Genomic DNA, 12,208 nt, shown 5'->3' on the forward strand with positions numbered 1-12,208 from the left:
CTGACTTTGCTGACAGATATTTTGAGGAAAAATGTACTTACTATGACTGTGATATGTGGTTGTCCCACCTTGCTATCTTTATTTGAATCCACTAACTGTAAGTCACTTTGGATATGAGCGTCTGCTAAACTACTTTAAAAAAATGTTATGTACCGACCTTTTGAAAAATACAATAGCAGCAATAGGATATGTCTTTTAAAATCATGGAATACCAACACATTTATGGTGGTTGTGGTCTTTTAAAACTAATCATGGAATACCAACACATTTATGGTGGTTATCTCTCTATAATTATGTTAACTCTGAGAGGGACAATCGTTCAACATCCCAGCAATAATCTGAGCTGCGCAGCGCGACTGTAATAAAGACGACCTGAAACGCAACCATCGGCTTTAGTGCAGCGATAGAACAGTTTTCATTGGTAGAGACTATATTGTTTTTCCCAATCGGAGCAGTTGTTTTGCAAGAGTCACAATGTCCACCAGGAAGTGAAAATGTTGACAACGCTTCAAGTAGTTTTCGATGCATTTTTTAAGATATCAGTTTGTTTTGGATTATGACTAACACGTTATAAACCGAGTTGCTGTTGGTTTGCCATTCTCAAGATGTATAGTGGACTTTTACCGAAAGGTCTGAGCGATGCAGAAATTAGTTCAGATGATGAGGACGACCAAGGACAAAGTGTAGTTGCAAATCAAGAAAAAACGTTAGCCTCAAACAAATGTCGTGCAGTTGGACTTTCGCGTGGTCTTAAGGAAAACTGTGGGACACTTGTAGACACAAGTTCTTCTCATGCACAGCCCGTCATAGAACATGACAAGTCGTTGGACTGCTTACCCGGGGTTTCCGAGGAGAAGTGGCAAGTATGTCACACATGTTATGCTTCCCAGTCAGGTGTTGCATATCAAGCTAGCGTTAGCTAGCTAGCTAGTTAGCGATGTTGCCTATATACTCTATAGCATCCCCTACTAATTTTGGATAGGCAGTCCATGAATGATGAAACCTGCATGGAAAACAATAACGTGTTATAACAAAATGGCTGCATTGCTTGGCTATACCACATATTCCCGTTTCCCAGGATCAGCGCCACTTTCAAAAGCAAGTCAAATGTGGATAAGATACTCATCTTTGTAAAGCTACATTGTATGTTATTCTACCATATACACATTACACACAATTCATCAACTGTTGAAAGGGAGATTTTCATGATTCGGGTAAATGCTTTTGTTGTATACATTGTTATTGCTAAAATGAATGGTTACACTTCATGTTCTTTAGAGATTCAAAGAGCTACAGAAGAAAAAAGATGAGATCAAGACAATGAAGCTCCCCCAAAAAAGACAGCGGGGAAGACGACGACATAAGAAAGGTCAATTGCACTTCTTTGTAACCACACAGCCACTGAAAAGATGACGATCCAGGACGTCTTTGCCCTGGTCAGATGTAACCTACTTGACCTATCCCAGAAATAATGGAAATGGGAAAAGAAGAGGGTTCATCCCGTGTCCAAATTCTAAGTGTCTCATGACCCTAACGTTAAAGTCCTTTGTCCTTGTTAAATTCAAAATGGTATTATAATTGAGTTAGTCTTTTGCCTATAAAAGCTGAACTGGAATGGATCTGAGTGGAACATAATTAAATAATATACAATTTCATTGAATGTCACTGAAAGAAATAGTCAGCCAGTCTACCTCTTTTCACTGTTTTGGATATGATCACAGTGTACGTTAATATTTCTGAGGTCATGAGATATGACACAATACGACGGACTGTAAAATTGGGTGATTTTGGAGTTTACAATATTAATTTCTTTGTTTCATGTCACTAAACAGATGATGAATCAGGGACTAAGAACATGGAATCAAACAATGAAAGGTAACGTAGGCCTCAATGTATCACAACATCTGTTCAAACATAGTTCTATACAGTATTTCACTAACTACTAAAGAGTCTTCAAAGGCGTTGTCCCGATTTTTCCACCATTCTCCCAAAGTACGCATTAGAGCTTGCACACTTTCTTGTATGGAAATTCCCTCCAGCCAATGCTTAGGCTACACCAATCCTATGCTTTAAATCCATGACAGGGAGTGTCCAAGTCCACACTTATGGAAAAGGGTGGAGAATCGGGACATAGCCTTGTTGTTGGTGTAGGCCTAACTGAAAGCCTATTCTACCCGGGCATTCCAAAAATTTGATTGGTACTTAGCACCCATTTATAGCCTTAACATATGCTGTAGTCTTGTCCTGAACCGATAATAAACATGAACACTCATTTTTCTTCTTCACCAGAGAGCCTCAAGCAGAGCATGACAAGCGTTGGGATGGGCTGACGCAGTACTTTGGCGTCAATGATAGATTTCAACCCCCTGCCTGTTACAAGCCTGCTCCCAAGGTAAAAAAAAAAAGTCTGCCTGTGTCTAATGCCATCAAGTTATGGCAAAAGCATTGAACATGTTCTGTCTTTCTGTATCCATGCCTGTGTAACTTCTCATTGTTTTATTAAATATGACAGGCGGCTTAAGAGGTTTCTAGACTCAAACCTGACATTGTGTAAAATATAAAAGATTGTGTTACATTTTAATGATGAGATTACCTTAATCTTGACATTGGGATGATTCTCCATTCCACTTTTTTTTGGTTGAGATTAAAGTAAGATGTAGATTTGCTCTAGAGAGAAGTGTCTGTACGGAATGTCTATACAGAAACCTGACAGCTCCTGCTCACCGTGTTACTGTATGTGGAAAGCTCAGAGTGCACTCAGTACATGCACAATAACATAGGCTATTCAAAGTGTGAGAAGCTAATTGTCAGACCTATGGATCTAGCCTACATAGCACTAGCCTACATTTTGATGAAAAGGTGTATAGAAAATGGCATCAGACACTCGCCTGCTTTTGTTTTAGTGTCTCTCAGCCTTGCGTCTTTGTGAAGGAAAGCGCATGTGAATAGCTGTTGTGTGTGTGTGTGTCCTAATAATAACCCTAATAAGAAACTCTTGGACAAATGAGTTTATATATATATATTTATTTATTTATTTATTTATTATTATTAGTGTATAATTTGTCCTAATTCAATTGGAAGTTCTCGTAATGCTTATTTGTGTGTTATTTAAATTCTGTTTATCTGAAATTCCGTTTATCTGAAAGTACCATCAAATTTAGTTTTTGCTCTGTGTTTTGCAGCAAAAACAGTCTACTTTGAATGGACAAGATATATTTAACAAGAAGCTAAATTAAACAGAACTTGTGAAGTCAACATAACGAGAAGGCCTTGCTCCTCCATTTTCAAACATTCTCATTAATGATCAATGTCATTGACATTACATTAAAAAGATGTTAGGCCTAAGTCAATTACACGCTAGACATTTAGAATCTATTTGGGTCTTTCTATAAACTACGGTACCAGTGAGAATTTCCTGCGGCGGACAACTTGTTACAGCTGTTAATAAGTCATTGATAATAATCTGCAAAACAATTTCATGTGAGTACATTAAGATATAGGGGGGAACATAGCTATGTTCAATCAAATTCACGCTGGTCTGACCAATCGGAATCTATGCTTCAGGACTGTTTTGATCACGGTTGCCTCTGTGAATGGTGTCGACACACTGACTCTGTGACTTGGTTCATCAGAAAGTCCATAGAGGATGTTGTTCCTACTGTGATGATTAAAACTAATCCAACCAACGTAAGGCAATCAGAGGCAAAACCACATTACAGGGACAAAGTGGAGTCGCAATTCAATGGCTCAGACACAAGAAGCATGTGGCAGAGACTCCAGACAATCATGGATTATAAAGGGAATGCGAGGCCTCCCGAGTGGCGCAGTGGTCTAAAGCATCGCAGTGCCACTAGAGATCCTAGTTCAAGTCCGGGCTCTGTCGCAGCCGGCCACGACCGGGAGACCCATGGGGCGGCGCACAATTGGCCCAGCGTCGTCCGGGTTAGGGGAGGGTTTGGCCGGCAGGGATTTACTTGTCCCATCGCGCACTAGCGACTCCTGTGGCGGGCCAGGGCTCAGTGCACGTTGACACGGTCGCCAGGTGTATGGTGTTTCCTCCGACACATTGGTGCAGCTGGCTTCCAGATTAAGCGGGCATTGTGTCAATAAGCAGTGCGGCTTGGCAGGGTTGTGTTTTTGAGGACGTACGGCTCTCGACCTTCACCAGTCCCGAGTCCGTACGGGAGTTGCAGCGATGGAACAAGACTGTAACTACCAATTGGATACCACGAAAAGGGGTAAAGAAATAAATAAATAAATAAAGGGAAAGCCAGCCATGTCGTGGACACCAATGCCTCACTCCTGGACAAGCTAAGCATCTTCTTCGCCCGCTTTGAGGAAAACAACACTTTAGCCGCTGACGTGGGCGCCCGCCGCTCACGAGGACTGTGTGCTCCTGATCTCCGTGACCGACATGAGTAAGACATTCAAGCGTCTTAACCTTCGCAAGGCTGCCGATCCAGACGGCATGCCAAGCCGCGTCCTCTGACGTGTGCAGACCAGCTGGCTGTAGTGTTTACGGACATATTCAATCTCTCCATTATTCCTGTACCCAAGAAAGCGAAGGTAACTGAACTTAATGAGCAGTGCCCCGTAGCACTCACTTCTGTCATCATGAAGTACTTTGAGTGGATAGTTAAAGAGCATATCACCTTACCCGACCCTAGACTCACCACAATTTGCATACTGCCCCAACAGATCCACGGATGACGCAATCACCATTACACTGCACACTTCCAAATCCAATCACCATTTCACTGCACACTTCCAAATCCAATCACCATTACACTGCACACTTCCAAATCCAATCACCATTACACTGCACACTTCCAAATCCAATCACCATTACACTGCACACTTCCAAATCCAATCACCATTACACTGCACACTTCCAAATCCAATCACCATTACACTGCACACTTCCAAATCCAATCACCATTACACTGCACACTTCCAAATCCAATCACCATTACACTGCACACTTCCAAATCCAATCACCATTACACTGCACACTTCCAAATCCAATCACCATTACACTGCACACTTCCAAATCCAATCACCATTACACTGCACACTTCCAAATCCAATCACCATTACACTGCACACTTCCAAATCCAATCACCATTACACTGCACACTTCCAAATCCAATCACCATTACACTGCACACTTCCCTATCCCACCTGGACAAGAGGACTACCTCAGCGTTCAACACCATAGTGCCCTCCAAGCTCATCACTAAGCTCAGGGCCCTGGGTCTGAGCCCCTGGGTCCTTGACTTCCTGATGGGCTGACCCCAGGTGGTAAGGGTAGGCAACAACACCTATGCCACGCTTATATTCAACATGGGGGCCCTACAGTGGTGCGTGCTCAGCTCCCTCCAGTACTCCCTGTTCACCCATGACTGTGTGGCTACGCACGTCTCCAACTCAATCATCAAGTTTTCTGATGACACAACAGTGGTAGGCCTGATTACCAACAACGGTGAGACAGCCTACAGGGAGGAGGTGAGAGCCCTGGTGGAGCGGTGCCAGAATAACAACCTATCCCTCAACATTATCAGAGGAAGGTCCTAAAAATTGTCAAAAACCCCAACCACCCCAGTCATAGACTCTTCTCTCTACTACCGCATGGCAAGCGATACCGGAACACCAAGTCTAGGACCAAAAGGCTTCTCAACAGCTTTTACCCCCAAGCCATAAGACTCCTGAACAGGTAATCAAATGGCTACCCGGACTATTTGCATTGTCCCGCCCCCCCCCCCCACCCCATTTTACGCTGCTGCTACTCTCTGTTTATCATATATGCATAGTCACTTTAACTATACATTCATGCACATACTACCTCAATTAGCCCGACTAACCGGTGCCCCCGCACATTGGCTACCCAGACTATCTGCATTGTGTCCCACCCGCCAACCCCTCTTTTACGCTACTGTTACTTTCTGTTTAACATATATGCATAGTCACTTTAACCATACCTACATGTACATACTATCTCAATTAGCCCGACTAACCGGTGCCTGTATGTAGCCTCGCTACTGTATATAGCCTCGCTACTGTATATAGCCTCGCTACTGTATATAGCCTCGTTACTGTTATTTCTCACTGTCTTTTTTTACTGTTTTTATTTCTTTACTTATCTATTGTTCACCTAATAATTCCACTGTTGGTTAGGGCCTGTAAGTAAGCATTTCACTGTAAGGTCTACACCTGTTGCATTCGGCACGCGCGACAAATAAACTTTGATTTGATTGTGTGTGTGGGAGTGTCAATGTAGTGTGAGTGTGTATATGGTTGGTTTATATAGTCTGTTATTTTATTAGGATCCCCATTAGTTGTTGCAAAAGCAGCAGCTACTCTTCCTGGGGTCCACATGAAACATGACATAATACAGAACATTAATAGACAAGGACACAACTACGTCATATTTAAAAAAGGCACATGTATCCTACATAACAATACATACACACAAATTGTCTAGGTCAAATAGTGAGTGTGCGTAGGGTCAGTACAGATAGTCAATTAATGGTACCTGAACTATTTAGCAGTCTGGCTTTTTAGCAGTCTTATGGCTTGTGGGTAGAAGCTGTCCCTGGGCCTGTTGGGTCGAGAGCTGATGCTCCGGTACCGTTTACTGGACGGTAAAAGAGTGAACAGTCTATGGCTTGGGTGGCTGGAGTGTCTGACACCGCCTGATATAGAGTTCCGGGACGGCTGGCAGCTCGGCCCCAGTGATGTACTGGGCTGTCTGCACCACCCTCCGTAGCACTTTGTGGTCAAGGGCGATATATTTGCCATACCAAGCGGTGATGTAGCCAGTCAAGATGCTCTCAATGGTGCAGCTGTATAACTTTTTGAGAATACGAGAGCCCATGCCAAATCTTTTCAGCCTCCTTAGGGGGAAGAGATGCTGCCGTACCCTCTTTACGACCCTCTGTGTGGGTGTGTGTGGACTATGTTAGGTATTTAGTCATGTGTACGCCAAGGAATTGAAGCTCTCGACCCGCTTCACAACAGCCCCGTCGATCTGGATGGGGTCGTGCCCTCCTCTTTTCTCCTATAGTTCACAATCAGCTCCTTGGTCTTACTGATGTTGATGCAGGGGTTGTTGTCCTGTCACCACACTGCTAAGACCAACTCCCTCAGGCCTACCGCCGTCGTATCGTCAGCAGACTTGATGGTGGTGTTGGTCGTGGGTGAACAGGTAGTACAGGAGGGGACTAAGCACACACCCCTGAGGGGCCCCCATCTTGAGGGTCAGCGTGGCGGAGGTGTTGTTGCCTAACGTCACCACCTGGGGCCGGCCCGTCAAAGTCCAGGATCCAGTTGCAGATGGAGGGGTTCAGTCCCAGGGTCTCGAGCTTGGAGGGGACTATGGTGTTGATCGCTGAGCAGTAGTCTGAACAATATTCTCAGTTATTTCCCCTCTTGTCCAGGTGGGAGAGGGTAGTGTGAAGTGCAATTCGATTGCGTCATCTGTGGATCTGTTGGGGCAGAATGCGAATTGGAGTGGGTTTGGGGGGGGGGTCTTGAACGATAGTATTGATGTGTGTCGTGACCAGCCTTTTCAAAGCACTTCATAGTTACAGACGCGAGTGCTACAGGGCGCTAGCCATTTAGGCAGGTTACCTTGGAGCTCTTGGGAAGAGGGACAATCGTGGTCAGCTTGAAACATTTTGGGATTACAGAGTGGGACAAGGATAGATTGAAAATGTCTGTGAAGACACTTGCCAGCTGGTCTGCGCATGCTTTGACAACGTGCCCTGTTGTTCCATCTAGCCCGGCAGCCTTGTGATTTGTTAACCTGTTTAAATGTTTTGCTCAAGTCGGCCACGGAGAGCTAGATCACACAGTCATCCTTAACAACAGGGGCTTTCACTCAAGTAACAGTGTTAAATTCTTCGAATTGAGCATAAGGCATTTAGCTCGTTTGGTAGTTCTGCATCGCAGGGCAACTCATGGCTGGGTTTCCCTTTTCTAATGCGTTATCGTCTGCAAGCCCTGACACATACGACGAGCGTCGGAACTGGTGTAATAGGATTCCACCTTCTTCCTATATTGTCCTTTCGCATGTTTAATGTCTCGTCGGAGGTTGTATTGGGCTTTCTTGTATCTGTCCTTGTCCCCTTCCTTGTAAGCCGTTTGTTCTTTAGTCCAGCGCAGATATTGCCTGTAATCCTTGGTTTTTGGTTTAGATACGTTCTTATAGTCACTGTGGGGATGACATCGTCTATGCACTTATTGATGAAGCCCGTGACTGTTGTGGTTAGAGGTCGACCGATTATGATTTTTCAACCCCGATACCGATTATTGGAGGACCAAAAAAGCCGATACCGATTACTCAGCCGATTTAATAAATTAAATAACAAAAAAAATAACTTAAACATTTTTTTGTAATAATGACAATTACAACAATACAGAATAAATTATTTGAACTTAATATAATACATCAATAAAATCAATTTAGCCTCAAATAAATAATGAAACATGTTCAATTTGGTTTAAATAATGCAAAACCAAAGTGTTGGAGAAGAAAGTAAAAGTGCAATATGTGCCATGTAAGAAAGCTAACGTTTAAGTGCCGTGCTCAGAACATGGGAACATATGAAAGCTGGTGGTTCCTTTTAACATGAGTCTTCAATATTCCCAGGTAAGAAGTTTTAGGTTGTAGTTATTATAGTAATTATAGGACTATTTCTCTCTATACGATTTGTATTTCATATACCTTTGACTATTGGATGTTCTTATAGGCACTTTAGTATTGCCAGTGTAACAGTATAGCTTCCGTCCCTCTCCTCGCTCCTACCTGGGCTCGAACCAGAAACACATCGACAACAGCCACCCTTGAAGCAGCGTTACCCATGTAGAGCAAGGGGAACAACTACTCCAAGTCTCAGAGCGAGTGACGTTTGAAACGCTATTAGCGCGCACCCGCTAACTAGCTAGCCATTTCACATCGGTTACACCAGCGTAATCTTGGAAGTTGACAGGCTTGAAGTCATAAACAGCGCAATGCATTGCGAAGAGCTGCTGGCAAAATGCACAAAAGTGCTGTTTGAATGAATGCTTGCGAGCCTGCTGGTGCCTACCACCGCTCAGTCAGACTGCTCTATCAAATCATAGACTTAATTATAATATAATAAACACACAGAAATACGAGCCTTAGGTCATTAATATGGTCGAATCCGGAAACTATCATCTCGAGAACAAAACGTTTTTTTTCTTTCAGTGAAATACGGAACTGGTCCGTATTTTATCTAACGGGTGGCATCCCTAAGTCTAAATATTCCTGTTACATTGCACAACCTTCAATGGTATGTCATAATTACGTAAAATTCTGGCAGATTAGTTCGCAAGAGCAGTGACACAATTTCATGTTAGCGGGCAATATTAACTAAATATGCAGGTTTAAAAATATATACTTGTGTATTGATTTTAACCTCTATGGGCTATGTGGGACGCAAGCGTCCCACCCCTGGTACACCCTATCAACAACAGGTGAAATATCAAGAGCGCCAAATTTGAAAACAATTAAATGTCATAATTCAAATTTCTCAAACATACAACTATCTTACACCCTTTGAAAGATAAACATCTCCTTAATCTAACCACGTTGTCCGATTTCAAAAAGGCTTTACGGCGAAAGCATAAAGTTAGATTATGTTAGGAGAGTACATTGACAATAGCTGTGTGTAATGTTTTGTCAATTCAAAGACAGGCGTCACCAAAAGCAGAAAAACAGCTAGAATTATGCACTAACCTTTGACAATCTCCATCAGATGACACTCCTAGGACATTATGTTAGACAATACATGCATTTCTTGTTCTATCAAGTTCATATTTATATCCAAAAACAGCGTTTTACTATGGCGTTGATGTTGAGGAAATCGTTTCCCTCCAATAACCGCCAGCCAATCAGCACAACAAATTAAATAATTACTATTCGAAAACATTGGTAAAATATTATATTGTCATTCAAAGAATTATAGATTTACATCTCTTGAACGCAACCGGATTGCCAGATTTAAAAATAACCTTACTGGGAAATCACAATTTGCAATAATCTGAGCACTGCGCCCAGAAAAATACGCTTTGCGATACAGACTAACCGCCATGTTGGAGAGATCTAAAATCGAAAATACTATGTAAATAATCCATTACCTTTGATTCTCTTCATCAGATGTCACTTCCAGGAATCCCAGGTCCATAACAAATGTAGTTTTGTTCGAAAAAGCTCATAATTTATGTCCAAAAAGCTCTGTGTTGTTAGCACATGATCTATGCCCGCCGGACTTCTCTTCATGAACGAGGGGGAAAAATATATTTACGTTCGTTCAAACATGTCAAACGTTGTATAGCATAAATCATTAACCAGAACATGAATAATATTCAAGGCGGACAATTGCATTCTCTTTTAAAACGTATTGGAACGAGAGTACCCAACATGAACTCGCGCGCCAGAGTCTAATCGGCCACCACCGTTCCAAGGCTCTTGTTCGGTCAGATCTCACAGTATAAGACTCAAAACACTTTGTAAAGACTGGTGACATCTAGTGGAAGCCATAGGAAGTGCTCAACGATTAATAAGCCCCTGTGTGTTTCAATGGCATAGGCTTAAAGGTAATTCAACACATCAGGTATCCACTTCCTGTCAGAATTTGTCTCAGGGTTTTGACTGCCATATGAGTTCTGTTATACTTACAGACACCATTCAAACAGTTTTAGAAAATTCAGAGTGTTTTCTATCCAAACCTGAACAATAATATGCATATTCTAGCTTCTGAGTTGGTGTAGGAGGCAGTTAAAAATGGGCACATATTTTTTTCAAAATTCTCAATACTGCCCCCTAGCCCCAACAGGTTTTAAAGAAAGGCATTGAAAAAGAAAGGCAAATGCGCTTGTTAAATCATCACCCGTTTGTCGAAGTAGGCTGTGATTCGATGAGAAATTAACAGGCACCGCATCAATTACATGCAACGCAGGACACGTTAGTTAACCTCTATGGGCTAGGCGGGACGAATTCGTCCCACCTACGTAACAGCCACTTGAAGCCTGTGGCGCGATTTTCAAAACCTTAAAAATCCTATTACTTCAATTTCTCAAACATATGACTATTTTACAGCTATTTAAAGACAAGACTCTCGTTAATCTAACCACACTGTCCGATTTCAAAAAGGCTTTACAACGAAAGCAAAACATTAGATTATGTCAGCAGAGTACCAAGCCAGAAATAATCAGACACCCATTTTTCAAGCTAGCATATAATGTCACCAAAACCCAGAAGACAGCTAAATGCAGCACTCACCTTTGATGATCTTCATCAGATGACAACCCTAGGACATTATGTTATACAATACATGCATGTTTTGTTCAATCAAGTTCATATTTATATCAAAAACCAGCTTTTTACATTAGCATGTGACGTTCAGAACTTCCGGGGAATTCGCTAACATTTTACTAAATTACTCACGATAAACGTTCACAAAAAGCATAACAATTATTTTAAGAATTATAGATACAGACCTCCTCTATGCACTCGATGTGTCCGATTTTAAAATAGCTTTTTGGTGAAAGCACATTTTGCAATATTCTAAGTACATAGCCCAGGCATCACGGGCTAGCTATTTAGACACCCGGCAAGTTTAGCACTCACCATAATCATATTTACCATTATAAAAGTTTGATTACCTTTTGTTGTCTTCGTCAGAATGCACTCCCAGGACTGCTACTTCAATAACAAATGTTGGTTTGGTCCAAAATAATCCATCGTTATATCCGAATAGCGGCGTTTTGTTCGTGCGTTCCAGACACTATCCGAAATGGTAAAGGAAGGGTCGCGCGCATGGCGCAATTCGTGACAAAAAAAATTCGAAATATTCCATTACCGTACTTCGAAGCATGTCAACCGCTGTTTAAAATCAATTTTTACGCCATTTTTCTCGTAGAAAGCGATAATATTCCGACAGGGAATCTCCTTTTCGGCAAACAGAGGAAAAAAAATCACAAAGGCGGGGGCGGTCGGGTCACGCGCCTAAGCCCAGAGTCCCTTGATCGGCCACTTGAGAAAGGCGATAATGTGTTTCAGCCTGGGGCTGGGATGACGACATTCTGTTTTTTCCCGGGCTCTAAGCGCCTATGGACGACGTAGGAAGTGTCACGTTAGAGCAGAGATCCTTAGTAAAAGATAGAGATGGAAAAGAAGTTCAAG

The 12,208-nt window shown here is 42.4% G+C and overlaps 1 protein-coding gene across 1 annotated transcript in view; it reads left to right on the forward strand.

Moving 5' to 3' along the window:
- The first annotated feature begins 426 nt into the window (after positions 1 to 426).
- The window catches only part of fam204a (family with sequence similarity 204 member A), a 44,517-nt gene continuing 32,735 nt past the window's right edge, over positions 427 to 12,208 (forward strand). Inside the window, exons 1-4 of the mRNA XM_014154255.2 lie at positions 427 to 863; positions 1,279 to 1,369; positions 1,833 to 1,875; positions 2,290 to 2,392. Coding sequence (XP_014009730.1) covers positions 606 to 863; positions 1,279 to 1,369; positions 1,833 to 1,875; positions 2,290 to 2,392 — 495 coding nt within the window. The 5' untranslated portion in view covers positions 427 to 605. The remainder of the gene's footprint in view (positions 864 to 1,278; positions 1,370 to 1,832; positions 1,876 to 2,289; positions 2,393 to 12,208) is intronic.

Source organism: Salmo salar, chromosome ssa18 (genome assembly GCF_905237065.1).
Source record: "Salmo salar chromosome ssa18, Ssal_v3.1, whole genome shotgun sequence".
NCBI lineage: Eukaryota > Metazoa > Chordata > Actinopteri > Salmoniformes > Salmonidae > Salmo > Salmo salar.